The sequence below is a fragment of the Bufo gargarizans genome, chromosome 5 (assembly GCF_014858855.1).
Source record: "Bufo gargarizans isolate SCDJY-AF-19 chromosome 5, ASM1485885v1, whole genome shotgun sequence".
Taxonomy (NCBI): domain Eukaryota; kingdom Metazoa; phylum Chordata; class Amphibia; order Anura; family Bufonidae; genus Bufo; species Bufo gargarizans.
Window position 1 is genome coordinate 267,743,078 of NC_058084.1, and position 18,187 is coordinate 267,761,264.

Here is an 18,187-nt window from a genome sequence, read left to right on the forward strand (position 1 = left end):
TGTTCAGTTACGTTTTGTCCCCATTGACAACGACTGGGGACCAAATGGAAGCTTTTTTTTCCGGTATTGAGATCCTATGATGGATCTCAATACCGGAATATGTAAACGCAAGTGTGAAAGTAGCCTTACCTGTCCCTGATTTTACACCATGTCATCCTTTATAAACCATAGCTTTCCTGTCTTGGATACATTCTATGTCCCAGACTAATAAAACACTCATCACTAACTGGCTGATATTTGAAGCCACTTTTATCTGACTCATCGACACGTCTATATGATAATTAAAATAATGATACTTAGTCATGTAGTGCTACTATACTGCTATATAATGCATACATTTTACAGATGATGGAATGTGTGATGTGCCAGACTGTGCCTCGCTCTGTGCTAATCATAAACGGACAAGTATTCACACATCACTACATGTGCCAGAATAGTGCCACCAACCTTTCTACATAGTTAATGCCTTAGCAATATCATACCTCGCATCCTTTGCAAAGGCCAAGGAGGGACAAGATCAGTGGCCCTCAAAATAGTGCTGCCCCATTAGTGCCCCTTACAATAGTGCTGCCCCATTAGTGCCCCTTACAATAGTGCTGCCCCATTAGTGCCCCTTACAATAGTGCTGCTCTGTTACAACAATGATGCCTTCTTAGTCCTAACCAGAATACACCTTTAAAGTATATTCAGACATGGTGAACAGTGATGGCCAGTTCGCAGTGTTTGCCCGCGAACACATGCGAGCTGCCATCTTAAATCACAAGTCCAGCGAGGCACAGGTAGGTCCATACCTGTGCCTGTACTGTGAGCCGGTCTGAAACAAATGCAGTCACCAGGAGCAGGCAGTTCCGAGAAAACAGCCCGATGAAGGCCCCCAGCGGCTGTTCTCGGAACTGCCTGCTCCCGGTGACCGCATTTGTTTCAGACCGGCTTGCGGTGCAGGCACAGGTAAGGACTTACCTGTGCCTCGCCGGACTTGTGATTTAAGATGGCAGCCCGCATGTGTTCGCAGGCAAAGACGGCGAACTGGCCATCACTGATGGTGAATACCCTGTGAATTTTCCAGTGTGAGATTGTGGGCAGAAGATCCACATTGTATTAGAGTACCATAAATGTAGATGAGATTTTACAAATCCACAGCATGACAATTTAAGGTATGGATTTCCACTGCTATGCACATGGCACAAGCAGCTACAAAATCAGTGACAAATCCACATATAACATGCGTGGATCTCGCTGCGGATTCCTCAGGTATTTTGTTGCCCCATATGGCTCTACGCTTATAGCAACGCCAATATTTACAGAAAATTGCATGAAACCGTGTAACCTGAGGCGCCCTACTCATGGATGTAGATGACATTGTATCAGTGCAGATGGCCATATTACCCGAGAGGGAGACACAAGATAAGCTCAAGACACTTGTTTCTCTCACCTCTTGAGCAAAGGAAGTCCATTTGACAGATGGACACCATAGACTTCCAAAACTGGTGGTGTATATTTATTCTCTCGACACATTTCAGGGATACAGACAGATCCCCTCCTTCAGGAGCAATCATAAAAAACAAGCTTCTTTATGATTGATCCTGGAGAAGAGGACCTGTTTGTATCCCTGAAATGCGTCAAGCAAATGTATATACAGCCCCAGTTTTGGAAGTATATGGTATGCATCTGTCAGACAGCTGAAGGTAAACCACCAGACGTGCTTCCTTGGCACGGGAGGTGAGGGGAACAAGTGTCTTGATCTTATCTTGTATCCCCCCCTCTCGAGTGGCTATCTGCACTGACACAATGCAATCTACATCCATAAACAGCACCTCTATTTACACTGTTGTTGTGGTTTCATACGGTTGCCAGACACCGGTTTCAATTGCAGAGGGTTGCCTGACAGAGTATCCCTTTACCAAACCATTCCTTCCTCCTAGGCTACATTCACACAAACGTATTTTGTTTCCGTGTCCGTTCTGTTTTTTGTGTGGATAGGATGCAATGGGTCCACCAAAAATGCGGATAGCACACCGTGTGCTATCCGCGTTCCATAGCCCCGCAAAAAAATAGAACATGTCCTATTCTTATCCGTTTTGCGGACAAGGATAGGCATTGTTACAATGGATACGCAGAAAAAATGGACGCCATCCATTTTTTTGCGGATTCCGCAAAACACATACGGTCATGTGAATGTAGCTTTATAGCCTTAAGGTTTGTAGCGGTTGAAGAGACGTTGTAACCTACAACTGTTAACGGTGGGTGTACAACTATGAGGCTAGGTCTACACGACGACATTTGTTGAGCGACATTTTGTTGCACCAATGTCGCGCAACAATTTTTATAATGGCAGTCTATGGTGTCGCACTGCAACATGCTGCGACTGCGACCCGACAGTTGCAGAAAATCCATACGAGATGGAATTTTTTGCGACTGTCGCATGTTGCAGTGCTACACCATAGACTGCCATTATAAAAATTGTCGTGCGACATTGGTGCAACAAAATATTGCGCGACAAATGTTGCAGTGGAGTTGTGCCCTATCTGTCGTGCAACTTATTGTCGCGCGACAAATGTCGTCGTGTAGACCTAGCCTTACAATTTAACTATCTTCATGCGTGTGGTACTCCCACTGCTTTGGAGCCTTATTAAGGTATCACATCCTGGTTACATCTCTCTTTTCCTTTTTTAAGTCTGTATTCTAAATAGGGGACTCCCTATCTACCCTATCTTTAGCTTGCACAGCACGTTTACCCAGACTACCATGGGCCCCAAGCCTGACCTGCCCCTGATTTTACAGCAAGTCACCCTTTATAACCCATAGCTTTGCTGTCTTGGTTATATGTCCCAGACTAATAAAACACTCATCACTAAATGGATAATATTTGAAGCCACTTTTATCTGACTCATCGACACGTCTATATTATAATTAAAATAATGATTAATGATACGGATAATAATGATGAGTCATGTAGTGCTACTATACTGCTATATACGGCATACGTTTTACAGATGATGGAATGTGTGATGTGACAGACTGTGCCTCACTCTGTGCAAATCATAAACGGACAAGTATTCACACATCACTACATGTGCCAGAATAGTTCCACCAACCTTTCTACATAGTTAATGCCTTAGGCCTCATGCACATGAACGTTGTTTTGGTCCGCATCAGAGACGCAGTTTTTTGCGGCTTGGATGCGGATCCATTCACTTCAATGGGGCCGCAAAAAATGCGGACAAGACTCCGTGTGCTGTCCACATTCGTTGCTCCGTTCCGTGGTCTGCAAAAACGTTTTGCGAACAAGAATAGGCAGTTGTATCAATGGCTGTCCCTGCCGTTCCGCAAATTTTGGAATGCATATCGACGTCATTCGTGTTTTGCGTACCGCAAAACACACAACGGTCGTATGCATGAGGCCTTAGCAATATCATACCTACCATCCTCTGAAAAGGCCAAGGAGGGACAAGATCAGTGGCCCTCACAATAGTGCTGCCCCATTAGTGCCTTAGTGCCTCTTACAATAGTGCTGCCCCCTTTGTGCCCCACTTATAATAGTGCTGCTCCCTTACAATAATGCTGCTGCCTTAGTGCTCCCCCACAATAGTGCTGCCCCATTAGTGCCTCTTACAATAGTGCTGCCCCCTTTGTGCCCCACTTATAATAGTGCTGCTCCCTTACAATAATGCTGCTGCCTTAGTGCTCCCCCACAATAGTGTTGACCCATTAGTGCCCCCTTACCATACTGCTGCCCCCTTGCAACGGTGCTGCCCCCTTACAATAGTGCAATAGTGTTCCCCCTAGTTCCTCCCTGTAGTTATCATAAAATAAAAAAGTAATACTCGCCTAGTCCCATTTTCCCTATAAACAGAGCATCATTTCCCGGCTTGTGTTCTCTCCTGCTCAGCAGGTGCGATGACATTACTGCATTACACCTGTCTGCTGGGAAGAGCATGCTGAAGCCTTCCCAGGATCGCAGGACAGCCTCCAAAATCCAGGATTGTCCTGCTCGATCAGGGACAGTTGGGAAGTATGCAATATACCCCCTAGGGGCTGTTTCACACGAGCGGATGCCGTGCATGGCATCCGCTGTGGACAGAAGAAGCACGGAGCATTAACATGATTGCTAAGGCTCCGTGCCTCTCTGTGATCTTTTTACTACAAAATCACAGTGAGATAAAGTTGTCACCGTGATTTCGTAGTAAAGAGATCACAGAGAGGCACTGAGCATTATCAATCATGTTAATGCTCCGTGCTTCTTCTGTCCGCAGCGGGTCTTGGCTCTCATTCACGCATCCGCTCATGTGAAACAGCGCTAAAACTATAACATGAAATACTTTTAAGTCATACAAATTGGCTTTAACCTTTTTACCAGTAAAAAAGCCAATAAAAAACTAGTGCTTTTCTGCATATTACATGCGTTATTCATGCTATTTTTTGCTATATTTTTTATTTTTTGAATGGCATTTTATTTTTTTTATCCATTTTTCCCTTTTGGAAACGGGATGAAAAATGCCAAAAAAAATGCCAGAGACACAAAAAGACACAAACAAAAAAAAATGCATGTGCAAAAAATATCATGCAAAAGTGCTGAAAAACTCCACAAAAACTATATGTAAGGCCCCCTGCACACGAACGTGTGTGATCCGTGCCCCATGCACGATCGCCGGCCGTAGGTCAGCCGCATCGGATCGCGGACCCATTCACTTGAATGGGTCCGCGATCCGCCCGTTCCACAAAAAGATAGGACATGTTCTATCTTTTTGCGGAACGGAAGTACGGGACGCAACCCCACGGAAGCACTCCATAGTGCTTCCGAGGGGTCCCGTTCCGTGCGGCCGTTCCACAATTCCAGATTTGTGGACCCATTGAAGTGAATGGATCTGCATCCGTGATGCGGAATGCAAACGGAACTGTGCAGGGGGCCTAAGTCTACCCTGAGGAAGGGTTTATTTGACTCAAAGTCAGGAGTGAATTCAGCAGGAAGGAGAAGTAGAAGTACAGTTGTGGCCAAAAGTTTTGAGAATTACATAAATATTGGAAATTGGAAAAGTTGCTGCTTAAGTTTTTATAATAGCAATTTGCATATACTCCAGAATGTTATGAAGAGTGATCAGATGAATTGCACAGTCCTTCTTTGCCATGAAAATTAACTTAATCCCCCAAAAAAACTTTCCACTGCATTTCATTGCTGTCATTAAAGGACCTGCTGAGATCATTATGTCAGGCTGATCACTAATCGTCTTGTTAACTCAGGTGAGAATGTTGACGAGCACAAGGCTAGAGATTATTATGTCAGGCTGATTGGGTTAAAATGGCAGACTTGACCTGTTAAAAGGAGGGTGATGCTTGAAATCATTGTTCTTCCATTGTTAACCATGGTGACCTGCGTTGCATAAAAATGGCTTCACAGGCAAGGATATTGTGGCTACTAAGATTGCACCTCAATCAACAATTTATAGGATCATCAAGAACTTCAAAGAAAGAGGTTCAGTTCTTGTTAAGAAGGCTTCAGGGCATCCAAGAAAGTCCAGCAAGAGCCAGGATCGTCTCCTAAAGAGGATTCAGCTGCTGGATCGGAGTGCCACCAGTGCAGAGCTTGCTCAGGAATGGTAGCAGGCAGGTGTGAGCGCATCTGCACGCACAGTGAGGCGAAGACTTTTGGAAGATGGCCTGGTGTCAAGAAGGGCAGCAAATAAGCCACTTCTCTCCAAAAAAAAACACATCAGGGACAGATTGATCTTCTGCAGAAAATATGGTGAATGGACTGCTGAGGACTGGGGAAAAGTCATATTCTCCGATGAAGCCTCTTTCCGATTGTTTGGGGCATCAGGAAAAAGGCTTGTCCGGAGAAGAAAAGGTGAGCGCTACCATTAGTCCTGTGTCATGCCAACAGTAAAGCATCCTGAGACCATTCATGTGTGGGGTTGCTTCTCATCCAAAGGAGTGGGCTCACTCACAATTTTGCCCAAAATGCAAACAATGCATTTTCCAGCACGATGGAGCACCGTGCCATAAGGTAAAAGTGATAACTAAGTGGCTCGGGACCAAAACGTTGACATTTTGGGTCCACGTCCTGGAAACTCCCCAGATCTTAATCCTATTGAGAACTTATGGTCAATCCTCAAGAGGCAGGTGGACAAACAAAAACCCACTAATTCTGACAAACTCCAAGAAGTGATTATGAAAGAATGGGTTGCTATCAGTCAGGAATTGGCCCAGAAGTTGATTGAGAGCATGCCCAGTCGAATTGCAGAGGTCCTGAAAAAGAAGGGCCAACACTGCAAATACTGACTCTGCATAAATGTCATGTAATTGTCGAATAAAAGCCTTTGAAACGTATGAAGTGCGTGTAATTATATTTCTCTGCATCACAGAAACAACTGAAACAAAGATCTAAAAGCAGTTTAGCAGCAAACTTTGTGAAAACGAATATTTGTGTCATTCTCAAAACTTTTGGCCACGACTGTACTTTCTTTGTGGCTAGCGTAGCAAAGTGGGGAACAAGCCTCATGTAATAGCCCACCATTCCCAGGAATGACTTTATTTGCCTAGTGGTGACAGGTCGGGGCCAATTCCGTATCGCCTCTATTTTGTTCACTTGGGGTTTGATGACTCCGCGCCCAATTACATACCCCAGGTACTTAGTCTCTTCTAACCCTATTTTTTTGGGTTAGCGGTTAGGCCAGCTTTCCGAAGGTAGTCCACTACAGCCTGCACTTTGGGTAGGTGACTTTCCCAGTCGGTACTGTGGATGACAATATCGTCCAGGTAAGCTGAAGCATACCGACGATGTGGACGAAGCACAATATCCATTAATCGCTGAAAATTGGCGGGGGCGCCATGCAGACCAAAGGGTAAGACCTTATATTGATACAGCCCCTCAGGCGTGATGAAGGCAGTTTTCTCCTTAGCAGCCTCCGTTAAGGGCACCTGCCTGTACCCTTAAGTGAGGTCCAAAACAGAAAAATACCGGGCTTGTCCTAACCTATTGATGAGCTCATCCACCCAGGGTCATGGGGTACACATCGAATTTTAATTTAGAAACCTCGTAAAGTTTTCGAAAGTCGTTACAAAACCGCAACGTCCCATCCGGCTTGGGTATCAATACTATAGGACTAGCCCACTCACTTTTTGACTCCTCAATGATGTCTAGCTGCAACATTAGTTGCACCTCCTCCGATATGGCATATCGCCGAGCCTCTGGCACCTGGTATGGTTTTAATCGCACTTTTGCCTGAGGCTCAGTGACAATGTCATGCTGGATTATGGAAGTGCATCCAGGGAGGTCCGAGAACACATCCGTGTTCCAACTAACGAACTCCCTGGCCTCCTGAGTCTGTTTCGAGGAGAGACTGTCAGCAATTTTTACTGTGGCAGCTGCCTCTCTTGCATCAGACATAGGGGCCTGGTACCAGGCTGTCTTCTGTACAGGTTTCCCTATCTTTCCACAGTTTGAGAAAATTCACATGGTAAACCTGCTCTGGCTTTCGCCGCCCTGGCTGGTGTACCTTGTAATTTACATCTCCAATTTTCTCAAGTACCTCGTTGGCCCCTGTCACCTAGCCAGGAACTTACTGTCCACAGTTGGCACCAAAACCCGATCAAAACCAGAACCAAAACCCGATCATCCAGGTTAAAGATCCGGACCCGAGCCTGCAGATTATAGACCCGACTCTGAGCTTGCTGAGTTGCCCCCATATGCTCCCTAACAAGAGGCAACACTGTCTCTATCCAATCTTGCATCTGGGTAACGTACTCAATGACACTTTTATGTGGAGTGGGTTGTTCCCACGCATCTTTAGCCACGTCCAAGAGACCGCGAGGGTGTCTGCCATATAGCAGTTCGAAAGGCGAGAACCCAATAGAGGCCTGGGGTACCTCTCGCACTGTGAATATGAGATAGGACAGAAGGAGGTCCCAGCTCTTCCCATCTTTAGACACTACCTTTTTTAACATATTTTTTAATGTTTGGTTAAACCGTTCCACCAGACCGCCCGTTTGCGGATGGTAAACAGACGTCCGTAGTTGTTTTATGTGCAGCAACTTACAGAGTTCCCTCATCACCTTGGACATAAAAGGGGTCCCTTGGTCGGTTAGAACCTCTTTAGGTAGTCCTCACTGCTGAAGATTTGCCTCCATGAGGGCCTTCACAACAGCCTCTATTTTGTCGTGGGGCACTGGTTGTAATACAGCTGGTTTAATGTATGACATACAACCGTGCCTGAAAAATGCAGAAACCCAAAATATCGGCATTCTCGCCAGCCTTACTGCTCTTGCCCGCATCCTCCACCAATTGTGGGGACTCGCTCTGGTAGACAGGATTAGCGGATGCAGTATAGAGGCAACAACAAGTTTTTTGGATCAAACTGTTTAGTGTTTTATTCAAACTTTAGGCAGGTGACAAAACAAATAGTTATATTCAAACAAAAAGTCACCTTGAGGTGTTGCTGGTAATTCACACCATGCGGCAATTCTGCCTCAAAGAGTCTTTGCTGATAGCAGCACCAACCTGTTTTCACGCCAAACAGGTAGGAAGCCTTCATCCAGACACTAGGCTCCCAGATCCCAACACAGAGACCTGGCTTTTGAGCCCAGCTGCCTATCTAAGGACAGCCAGGTGCTGCCAAAACCCAGACTGGCATTTAAAATCTGGTCCGGTATTTGACCTCACCTGGCTGTAAATCAGCCCAGCAGCACATTCACAAGAAAGGTAGTAGGGAGGAATCGAGCAACTATAGACCAGTGAGTCTGACATCAATAGTAGGCAAATTAATGGAAACCCTATTAAAGGATAGGATTGTGGAACATCTAAAATCCCATGGATTGCAAGATGAAAAACAGCATGGGTTTACTTCAGGGAGATCATGTCAAACAAATCTTATAGATTTTTTTGACTGGGTGACTAAAATAATAGACGGTGGAGGTGCAGTAGACATCGCATATCTAGATTTTAGTAAGGCTTTTGACACTGTCCCACATAGAAGACTTATCAATAAACTGCAGTCATTGAGCATGGGCTCCCATATTGTTGAGTGGATTAGGCAGTGGCTGAGTGACAGACAACAGAGGGTTGTAGTCAATGGAGAACATTCAAAACAAGGTCATGTTACCAGTGGGATTCCACAGGGATCTGTACTGGGACCAATTTTGTTTAATATCTTCATAAGTGACATTGCAAAAGGCCTCGATGGTAAGGTTTGTCTTTTTGCTGATGACACAAAGATATGTAACAGGGTTGATGTTCCTGGAGGGAAACGCCAAATGGAAAAGGACTTAGGAAAACTAGAAGAATGGTCAGAACTCTGGCAACTGAAATTTAATGTGGATAAGTGCAAGATAATGCACCTGGGGCGTAAAAACCCAAGGGCAGAATATAGAATATTCGACACAGTCCTGACCTCAGTATCTGAGGAAAGGGATTTAGGAGTAATTATTTCAGAAGACTTAAAGGTGGGAAGACAATGTAATAAAGCAGCACGAAATGCAAGCAGAATGCTTGGATGTATAGGGAGAGGTATAAGCAGTAGAAAGAGTGAAGTGCTTATGCCGCTGTACAGATCACTAGTGAGACCTCACTTGGAGTATTGTGCGCAGTACTGGAGGCCATATCTCCAGAAGGATATAGATACTCTAGAGAGAGTTCAGAGAAGAGCTACTAAACTAGTACATGGATTGCAGGATAAAACTTACCAGGAAAGGTTAAAAGACCTTAATATGTATAGCTTGGAAGAAAGAAGAGACCGAGGGGATATGATAGAAACTTTTAAATACATAAAGGGAATCAACTCGGTAAAGGAGGAGAGCATATTTAAAAGAAGAAAAACTACCACAAGAGGACACAGTTTTAAATTAGAGGGGCAAAGGTTTAAAAGTAATATAAGGAAGTATTACTTTACTGAGAGGGTAGTGGATGCATGGAATAGCCTTCCTGCAGAAGTGGTAGCTGCAAATACAGTGAAGGAGTTTAAGCATGCATGGGATAGGCATAAGGCCATCCTTCATATAAGATAGGGCCGGGGCTATTCATAGGATTCAGATATATTGGGCAGACTAGATGGGCCAAATGGTTCTTATCTGCCGACACATTCTATGTTTCTATGTTTCTATGTTGGAAGGAAAATACCTGTTTTCCAAGACCCAACCTTTCACTGTCACAATATATATATCTTTTTTTTTTTCTTTTTACAAATTTTGCATCTGTATTTTGGCCTGACCACTGGTTTAAAGACCACTGGTTTAAAGACTGGAACAGTGATCTATAAGGGCTTTTTCACATGAGCGGATCCTGTGCGGGTAATTCGCTGCGTGAAAGAGTGCCAAGCCCTGCTCTGGACAGCAGAGACACGGAGCATTAACATGATTGATAATGCTCCGTGCCTCTCTGTAATCTTTTTACTACTAAATCACTGTGACAACTGTATCTCACTGTGATTTTGTAGTAAAAAGGTCATATAGAGACACGGATCATTATCAATTATGTTACTGCTCCGTGTCTCTGCTGGCCAGAGCGCGGCTTGGCTCTCTTTCACGCAGCAGATTCCACGCACGGCATCCGCTCGTGTGAAAGAGCCCTAATGCTGTGAGTTTGGATTAGTTAAACCTGCACCTAATACAAAATTACACTTGTATGAACCTGGCCTTAGAAATGTTGTGTAAACTCATCCTTAGGGTCCACGCACATTTTCCAGAATGTAAAACCTGGAGCATATTTGCTGGAATTCTGCAGCAGTAAATTATGCACCAAAGGGTAATGATGGTATAAGTACAGTGGTTTTATTAATTAACAGTACGGTATTACTCAGTCACTATCTGGTGCTAACATGTGTTCATGTTTGTCCCTTAGGGCTCATGCACACAACCGTCGGTCACAATATAAGGGCACCATATATGACGGAAGCAGCCTATTCACTTGGGTCCACAATCCGGAAGATATGGTGCGAAACAGAGGCAAGGATCGGAAGCCCACGGAAGCACTATGGAGCACAGACAGCCAGCAAGCGGTCGTGTGCATGAGCCCTTATATATTTTTCGGGTGATGTCACTCAGCAATTTGTTGCAGTTTGTGATGCAATTTTTTAAGACATGCCATGAGGGTTGGAAGGGAATGAGAAATATAAAGGAAAGACCTATTCTGCTCCTTCCTGCCGGATCCCCTTCTGTATCAAACATTGCCAGCCTTATTATTGGTAATATCGCCCTTGTTATACTGCGTTTTGTTCAGGAACAGAATGATGGCAATCTTTGCAAGGCTTCACTCACATCTGCGTTGGTGGCTCAGTCACAAATTTTGTCTAGAACATGGGAGAACATGGCACAGCAGGCAGTCAAGTAAAATGCCAAACCCCCAAGCGATAACCTGACGGACCCAAAGCCGATGTGAACCCCCTCCCCCCCCCTCTTACCCTGGCCACTTTATTATCAGATTCATCAAAATATACCTCATTGCTGCTCATTTGTTCATATAAATGCAAAACTGAATATATTCATACCTTGCCTGGATTTTGCTGTTTATAATGAGATAATTCATGTAGAAATATTGTGTAGCTTGACCAGGATTCCGCAATGCACTGGCTGAGTCGAGGTTTGCATTCTGAATTAGCGCTGATCACCTCCCACCTAAGAGAAAGAAATTGAAAGACTTTTTGTAAATGAAATGTAATCATTAAAAATTAAAAACGAGAATAAGACATTTATTATAGTGAGTCATATACAGTATGTAAGTGCACATAAGTGTGTACTATGTACAGTAACATTTATACTACAGTATGTTATGGCCTTATAGACTTTATGTAGGATTAGGGCTCATGCACACGAGTGTGTGCCCTGTGCCCGTGCTGCAGATCACAAACACATTGGGCCAGATTTATCACGACTCTGACAGCTCTCTCCACTTTCACATATGGCTAAAGTCAGTTTTAGCCAAGTCAGATTTATGATCGCCCCTTTAAGACTGTAATAAATGTGGTTTGACGGTAGCAGTTTATCCGTCAGTAAGCAGCTTTACAAAAGTCGCACGTTTTTATGAAAAAGTCGCATGTTCTATTAAAAAGTCTCAAAAGATAAGCATGGTCCACACTGGAGTGAAGTTGCGACTTTTTTAAAAAGTCCCAATAGTAAATCTGTCTAGAGATTCATTTACATACGAAAACACGCCCACTTTCTGAAAACTGGCGAGCATAGTGCAGAGCAGAAAAAAGTCGCAAATTTGTGCGCAGTTTTAGCCTTTTGGGACTTTTTTGCGACTTTTCCACTCCACAAAAGTGACTTTGCCTAATGATATATCTGGCCCATTGACTTTCCGCGATAATCTAATCCTCACCAATTTTTGCATACCTTGGTCGTTGTGAAATACAGGCATATGTGGCTCTACCCATAGGGTGAAACCACTTAGTGCGGGTGGCTGCCCCAGATACCCCACAAGGTATTACCCTTAAGGCTATACGCAAAATAGGCAGTATTTTTTTACTTTGAATGCCACAGGCGCACTTATTGTTTAGCCCCACTGAATGGTGCTAAGCCATGAACAGGCTTCCTGCAGCAATTCGCCTGGACACTGTGTCAAAAAGAAACATGCTTTTTCTTAGCATGGTTGCAGCTTTAAACCGCCAATTACGAGAACAGCACTGCCGCCTCCCATTAAAAATGATGGAAGGCGGACACCACGTGACCGCCACCAGAATTTTGCCATGAAAACCTCCCCAAAATGCCCAAAAAAGTAATCCAAAAAACACATTAAAAACGCAAAAAACCTAAAAAAATGCAAAAAACAAACAAAAAACCTTGTGTGACACCAGCCTTAATCTATAATAGATTATGGAATGTATTATATAAAAAAGATTCTGACCAGGATCCATAGGAAATTAGTACAATGCTAATGCATTGAATCTGTGTGAATAGCAATCTAATGATTGTTTGTTATAGTTACCTATAAGAAAAAAAAAAGTTTTTAAAAATAATAAAATTAGAAAAATATAAAGATTCTAATCTCCCCCTTTCCCTAAAATGAAAAAACAAAACAAAAAAAAAAAACACACAGCATAGGTGTTGCCACGTGCGAAAATGCCCATACTACAAAAATATAAAAATATTTTCCCCCACGAACTATACATATAAGGTATCGCCAGATTCGTACTGACCTGTAGAATGAAAGTGACTGGTCAGTTTTATCGTGCATCGAACATTGCTAATAAAAAAAACCTTAAAACTGCTTCCCACTACATCATATACCAGATTAAATGGTGGCGCTGGAAAGTACAACTTGTCCCGCAAAAAACAAGCCCTCATACGGCTATGTGAATGGAAACATAAAAATGTTATGGCTCTTGGGAAGGCAGGGAGCGCAAAAACAAAAAACCTCCAGGGTACACAGGGTTAATGTTGTTATAACAAATATATTTTTTCAAACAATACATAACAGATCATAATTAAAACCATAACAAAACTGCAGAAAACACAGTGACAACACGACAATTGTGATTATTCAGCTAAATATATGTTTGCATTAGGGCTCACTCACACGAACGTGTGCTGCCCGTTGACATATTGTGGCCCGCATTTGCGGATCCGCAATACAACAATGCTGACCCATTCACTTCAATGGGTCTGCAAATCCGGAGATGCAGAACGGTAGCACGGAACGGAGCATTACAGAACCACTACGGAGTGCTTCCTGGGGTTCCGTTCCGTGCCTTCGCACTGCAAAAATCTAGAACATGCTCTATCTTTTTGCTTAACGGACGGATTGCGGACCCATTGAAGTGAATGGGTCAGCATTCGTGTATTGCGGATCTTTTTGCTTAAAGGTCGGTGCTTGTGCATTGCAGACCGCAATTTTCAGTCCACAGCACGGGCACAGGCTTCACACGGCCGTGTGAATGAGCCCTTAGAAACTTGGCTCACAGCGTTAAGAAAGTGCCCCTGGTGACTTCGATGGCTCAGTAATGACAGCTGCAAATTTAACAGGAGATTATCTGTGAATATGCTCGGTGGGCAGAAGAATGTACCTGGCAGTGACTCCACTCCAAACAATATACACTGTGCCATTTTAGACGCCAGTCTTAGAAAAGGCCCATAGCTGGCGGTGGATCTGCTGGAGTTATGAGGAGGCGCAGGCCTACTAAAGCAGAAAACCTATGAATTTCTATATTTTTGCTATAATTGTGAACTAACACAGTGACCGTAAAAAGAAGTTCAGCCATTTGTCTGCCAAATCAGCTCCCATAGTGCTAGCATTTCTTCTAGCTGAGGGCAGTGTGATGTCTAATGCTTACATATAGTCCCTGCTAGTCCCTACAACATGACAGTGCTGTGTATACTGTATGGTGCTCCTAGCAGTGCTGTACTTCATGGGGACACCTCAGTAATGCAGAATGGTCTGCAGGGGGTGGCCTGTGCTTTCATTGTCCTTTTATTGACACTGTTTGTCCCCTGTTCACTCCGTAAGCTGCTTCCTCTGTGGCACTCTGCAATGCCACATGCTGGCCAGTGGTAGGGTCCCCACACACATGAATTTTGCACCTATGTTTTTTGACCACTCAAAAAAACACTTGCATCTGAGGAAAAAACACCCACTTCTTTTTGACACGCAGAAAATCCCCCCCTGTAGTCAGTGCTAAGAGCTACATGGAAATACATTGTCAGGTATGATGTGCATGCAGGACTTTCGTCTCTGCTCAAAAATCATATTCTGAGTGGACACCAAAAGGACCCCATTATAGTCTATGGGGTCTTTTTAGGCTCCGTTACGCTCAGTTAGGTCTAAGTTATCTTCAGAATCCGTCCTTTCCGTTCTCGGAAAGGAGAAACGGTGATGTGAAAGGAGCCTTATCAGTTTAGTCGCTCTCCTCTGTACTTTTCCCAGCTCCAGGGCATCCTTTCTATGGACTGGTGCCCAGAACTGAACTGCTTATTCCAGATGAGGCTGCAGATGACCTGAGGCTTCCAGCCTCATGATTCTGAGAGCATTAGGTCCTTCCAGTTCCCCCTAGTGCAGAGTGAGTGTCAGAGTATTCAAGAGGATGTTTTTTTTTAACCCCTGAAAGGCACCTTAACCTGTTTGTAATGGCTGTGCACTCCTGAAAATGGGCAAAAACAGGACATGTCCTATTTTTTGACGGCTGCTACAGGGAGTGCAGAATTATTAGGCAAATGAGTATTTTGACCACATCATCCTCTTTATGCATGTTGTCTTACTCCAAGCTGTATAGGCTCGAAAGCCTACTACCAATTAAGCATATTAGGTGATGTGCATCTCTGTAATGAGAAGGGGTGTGGTCTAATGACATCAACATCCTATATCAGGTGTGCATAATTATTAGGCAACTTCCTTTCCTTTGGCAAAATGGGTCAAAAGAAGGACTTGACAGGCTCAGAAAAGTCAAAAATAGTGAGATATCTTGCAGAGGGATGCAGCACTCTTAAAATTGCAAAGCTTCTGAAGCGTGATCATCGAACAATCAAGCGTTTCATTCAAAATAGTCAACAGGGTCGCAAGAAGCGTGTGGAAAAACCAAGGCGCAAAATAACTGCCCATGAACTGAGAAAAGTCAAGCGTGCAGCTGCCAAGATGCCACTTGCCACCAGTTTGGCCATATTTCAGAGCTGCAACATCACTGGAGTGCCCAAAAGCACAAGGTGTGCAATACTCAGAGACATGGCCAAGGTAAGAAAGGCTGAAAGACGACCACCACTGAACAAGACACACAAGCTGAAACGTCAAAACTGGGCCAAGAAATATCTCAAGACTGATTGTTCTAAGATTTTAATGACTGATGAAATAAGAGTGAGTCTTGATGGGCCAGATGGATGGGCCCGTGGCTGGATTGGTAAAGGGCAGAGAGCTCCAGTCCGACTTAGACGCCAGCAAGGTGGAGGTGGAGTACTGGTTTGGGCTGGTATCATCAAAGATGAGCTTGTGGGGCCTTTTCGGGTTGAGGATGGAGTCAAGCTCAACTCCCAGTCCTACTGCCAGTTTCTGGAAGACACCTTCTTCAAGCAGTGGTACAGGAAGAAGTCTGCATCCTTCAAGAAAAACATGATTTTCATGCAGCACAATGCTCCATCACACACGTCCAAGTACTCCACAGCGTGGCTGGCAAGAAAGGGTATAAAAGAAGAAAATCTAATGACATGGCCTCCTTGTTCACCTGATCTGAACCCCATTGAGAACCTGTGGTCCATCATCAAATGTGAGATTTACAAGGAGGGAAAACAGTACACCTCTCTGAACAGTGTCTGGGAGGCTGTGGTTGCTGCTGCACGCAATGTTGATGGTGAACAGATCAAAACACTGACAGAATCCATGGATGGCAGACTTTTGAGTGTCCTTGCAAAGAAAGGTGGCTATATTGGTCACTGATTTGTTTTTGTTTTGTTTTTGAATGTCAGAAATGTATATTTGTGAATGTTGAGATGTTATATTGGTTTCACTGGTAAAAATAAATAATTGAAATGGGTATATATTTGTTTTTTGTTAAGTTGCCTAATAATTATGCACAGTAATAGTCACCTGCACGCACAGATATCCCCCTAAAATAGCTAAAACTAAAAACAAACTAAAAACTACTTCCAAAAATATTCAGCTTTGATATTAATGAGTTTTTTGGGTTCATTGAGAACATGGTTGTTGTTCAATAATAAAATTAATCCTCAAAAATACAACTTGCCTAATAATTCTGCACTCCCTGTATATACTGGTTATTACTAAAACATCCGTAACACAGTTTTTAACTGCTGTATGAATGTAGCCTAAATCTATGATCTAAAAGTACACATAAGTCCTTCTCTACAAAGGACTCTCCCCAGGGGCGTAGCTAGAACAGATTTTTTTTACAGGGCCCCCCTCACTTAGGGTCCATTCAGACGTCAATGCAGGCTACAAATGCAGATTTGCAAAACACGGATACCAACCGTGTGCGTTCCGCATTGTGATAGTTCCCTATGATAGAAATGCCTATTCTTGTCGCAATTGCAAACAAGAAGAGGACATGTTCCATCTTATTTTGCGGGGGCTGCGGAACGGAACTACGGATGCAGACAGCATTTTTTGCGGCCCTATTGAAATGAATGGGTCCACAAAGTTGTGGAACGGATGCGGACCCAGAACAACGGACGTGTAAATGGACCCTTATTAAAAATAAAACCTTTAAAAAAAAACTATTTGTCTTTGTATCACTATTTCTTTACAGCTAAAACTTATTTTTAGATTTCTGCCTAAAGAGCTGAAGCTTTTTTTTAGGTGGATGAATTGTAGTTTTTATTGGTATGAAAATTATTTATATTTTTTAATAGTGAAGACATTTTTAAACATGGCAATTTTTTGTGTTTATTTACCTATATTTAAAACACTGTGAAAGGAGGTGAATGGAATTTTTATCCCAACCTCTGCCCACTCCTTCCTCTGCCAGCCTCCTGTACTATAGCATGCGGTACATGGCAGCCTCCCCTCTCTGCCTCCGCTGCTCTGCCATGTACTAGTGCTTATTATGGTACACATATGCATGCACCCAATGCCAGCCCAGAACCATCCTGGCATCACATTTGTGTATATGTAACTTAAGCATTATTAGATGGCAGAACAGCGAGCAGAGAGGGGAGGCTGCCATGTACCGCATGCTATAGTACAGGAGGCTGGCAGAGGAAGCGTGGGCAGAGGTTTTGATCTGGCTACCTGGCAGCTACATGCTGAAGGCTTCAGTATGCAGCTGCCAGGTGGCCATCCCAGCCTCTGCCAGCCTCCTGTACTATAACAGAAGCAGATGCATGCATTTTATTATATAGGAGGCTGGTGGGACTGGGATGGCAGCCTGTGGCAGCTACATGCTGCAGCCTGCCATGGCTGCACACTCAGAACTTTGCCTGCTGCTGTACCTGGCCTTACCTCCTCTCCCAGTCTGAACTTGACAGACTGGGAGAGGAGGAAAGGGTGAACTACTTTGAGTGCTGTGCATGCCTGTTGTGCCTCCCTTCACTCTCTGCCATGATGCATGCGCTGCTTCTCCCACCCTCCACGCCCCTTGAGGCGGACTTAATTTGGTGGGCTGCCACTGTGCTGCTTGAAGACATTAATTTGCATAGCGTGCTGCCGAATTGTTCTCTGGCGGGTGGCAGGCTATGCAGGCAGAAGAGGCAGCTCAGCAGATAATCATGGATGGAGGCGGGCCCTGTGTTAATGAATGGGGATATGGGCGGGGTGGGCGGGCCC

General features: G+C 44.0%; 1 protein-coding gene across 3 annotated transcripts in view; it reads right to left on the reverse strand.

Annotated features, from left to right (window-relative positions):
* RETREG1 (reticulophagy regulator 1) overlaps window positions 1–18,187 on the reverse strand; it is a 129,837-nt gene that overhangs the window by 22,635 nt on the left and 89,015 nt on the right. For all 3 annotated transcript variants that reach the window (XM_044293138.1, XM_044293139.1, XM_044293140.1), the window contains one exon: window positions 11,475–11,601. In XM_044293138.1, the coding sequence (XP_044149073.1) occupies window positions 11,475–11,601 (127 nt within the window). The remainder of the gene's footprint in view (window positions 1–11,474; window positions 11,602–18,187) is intronic.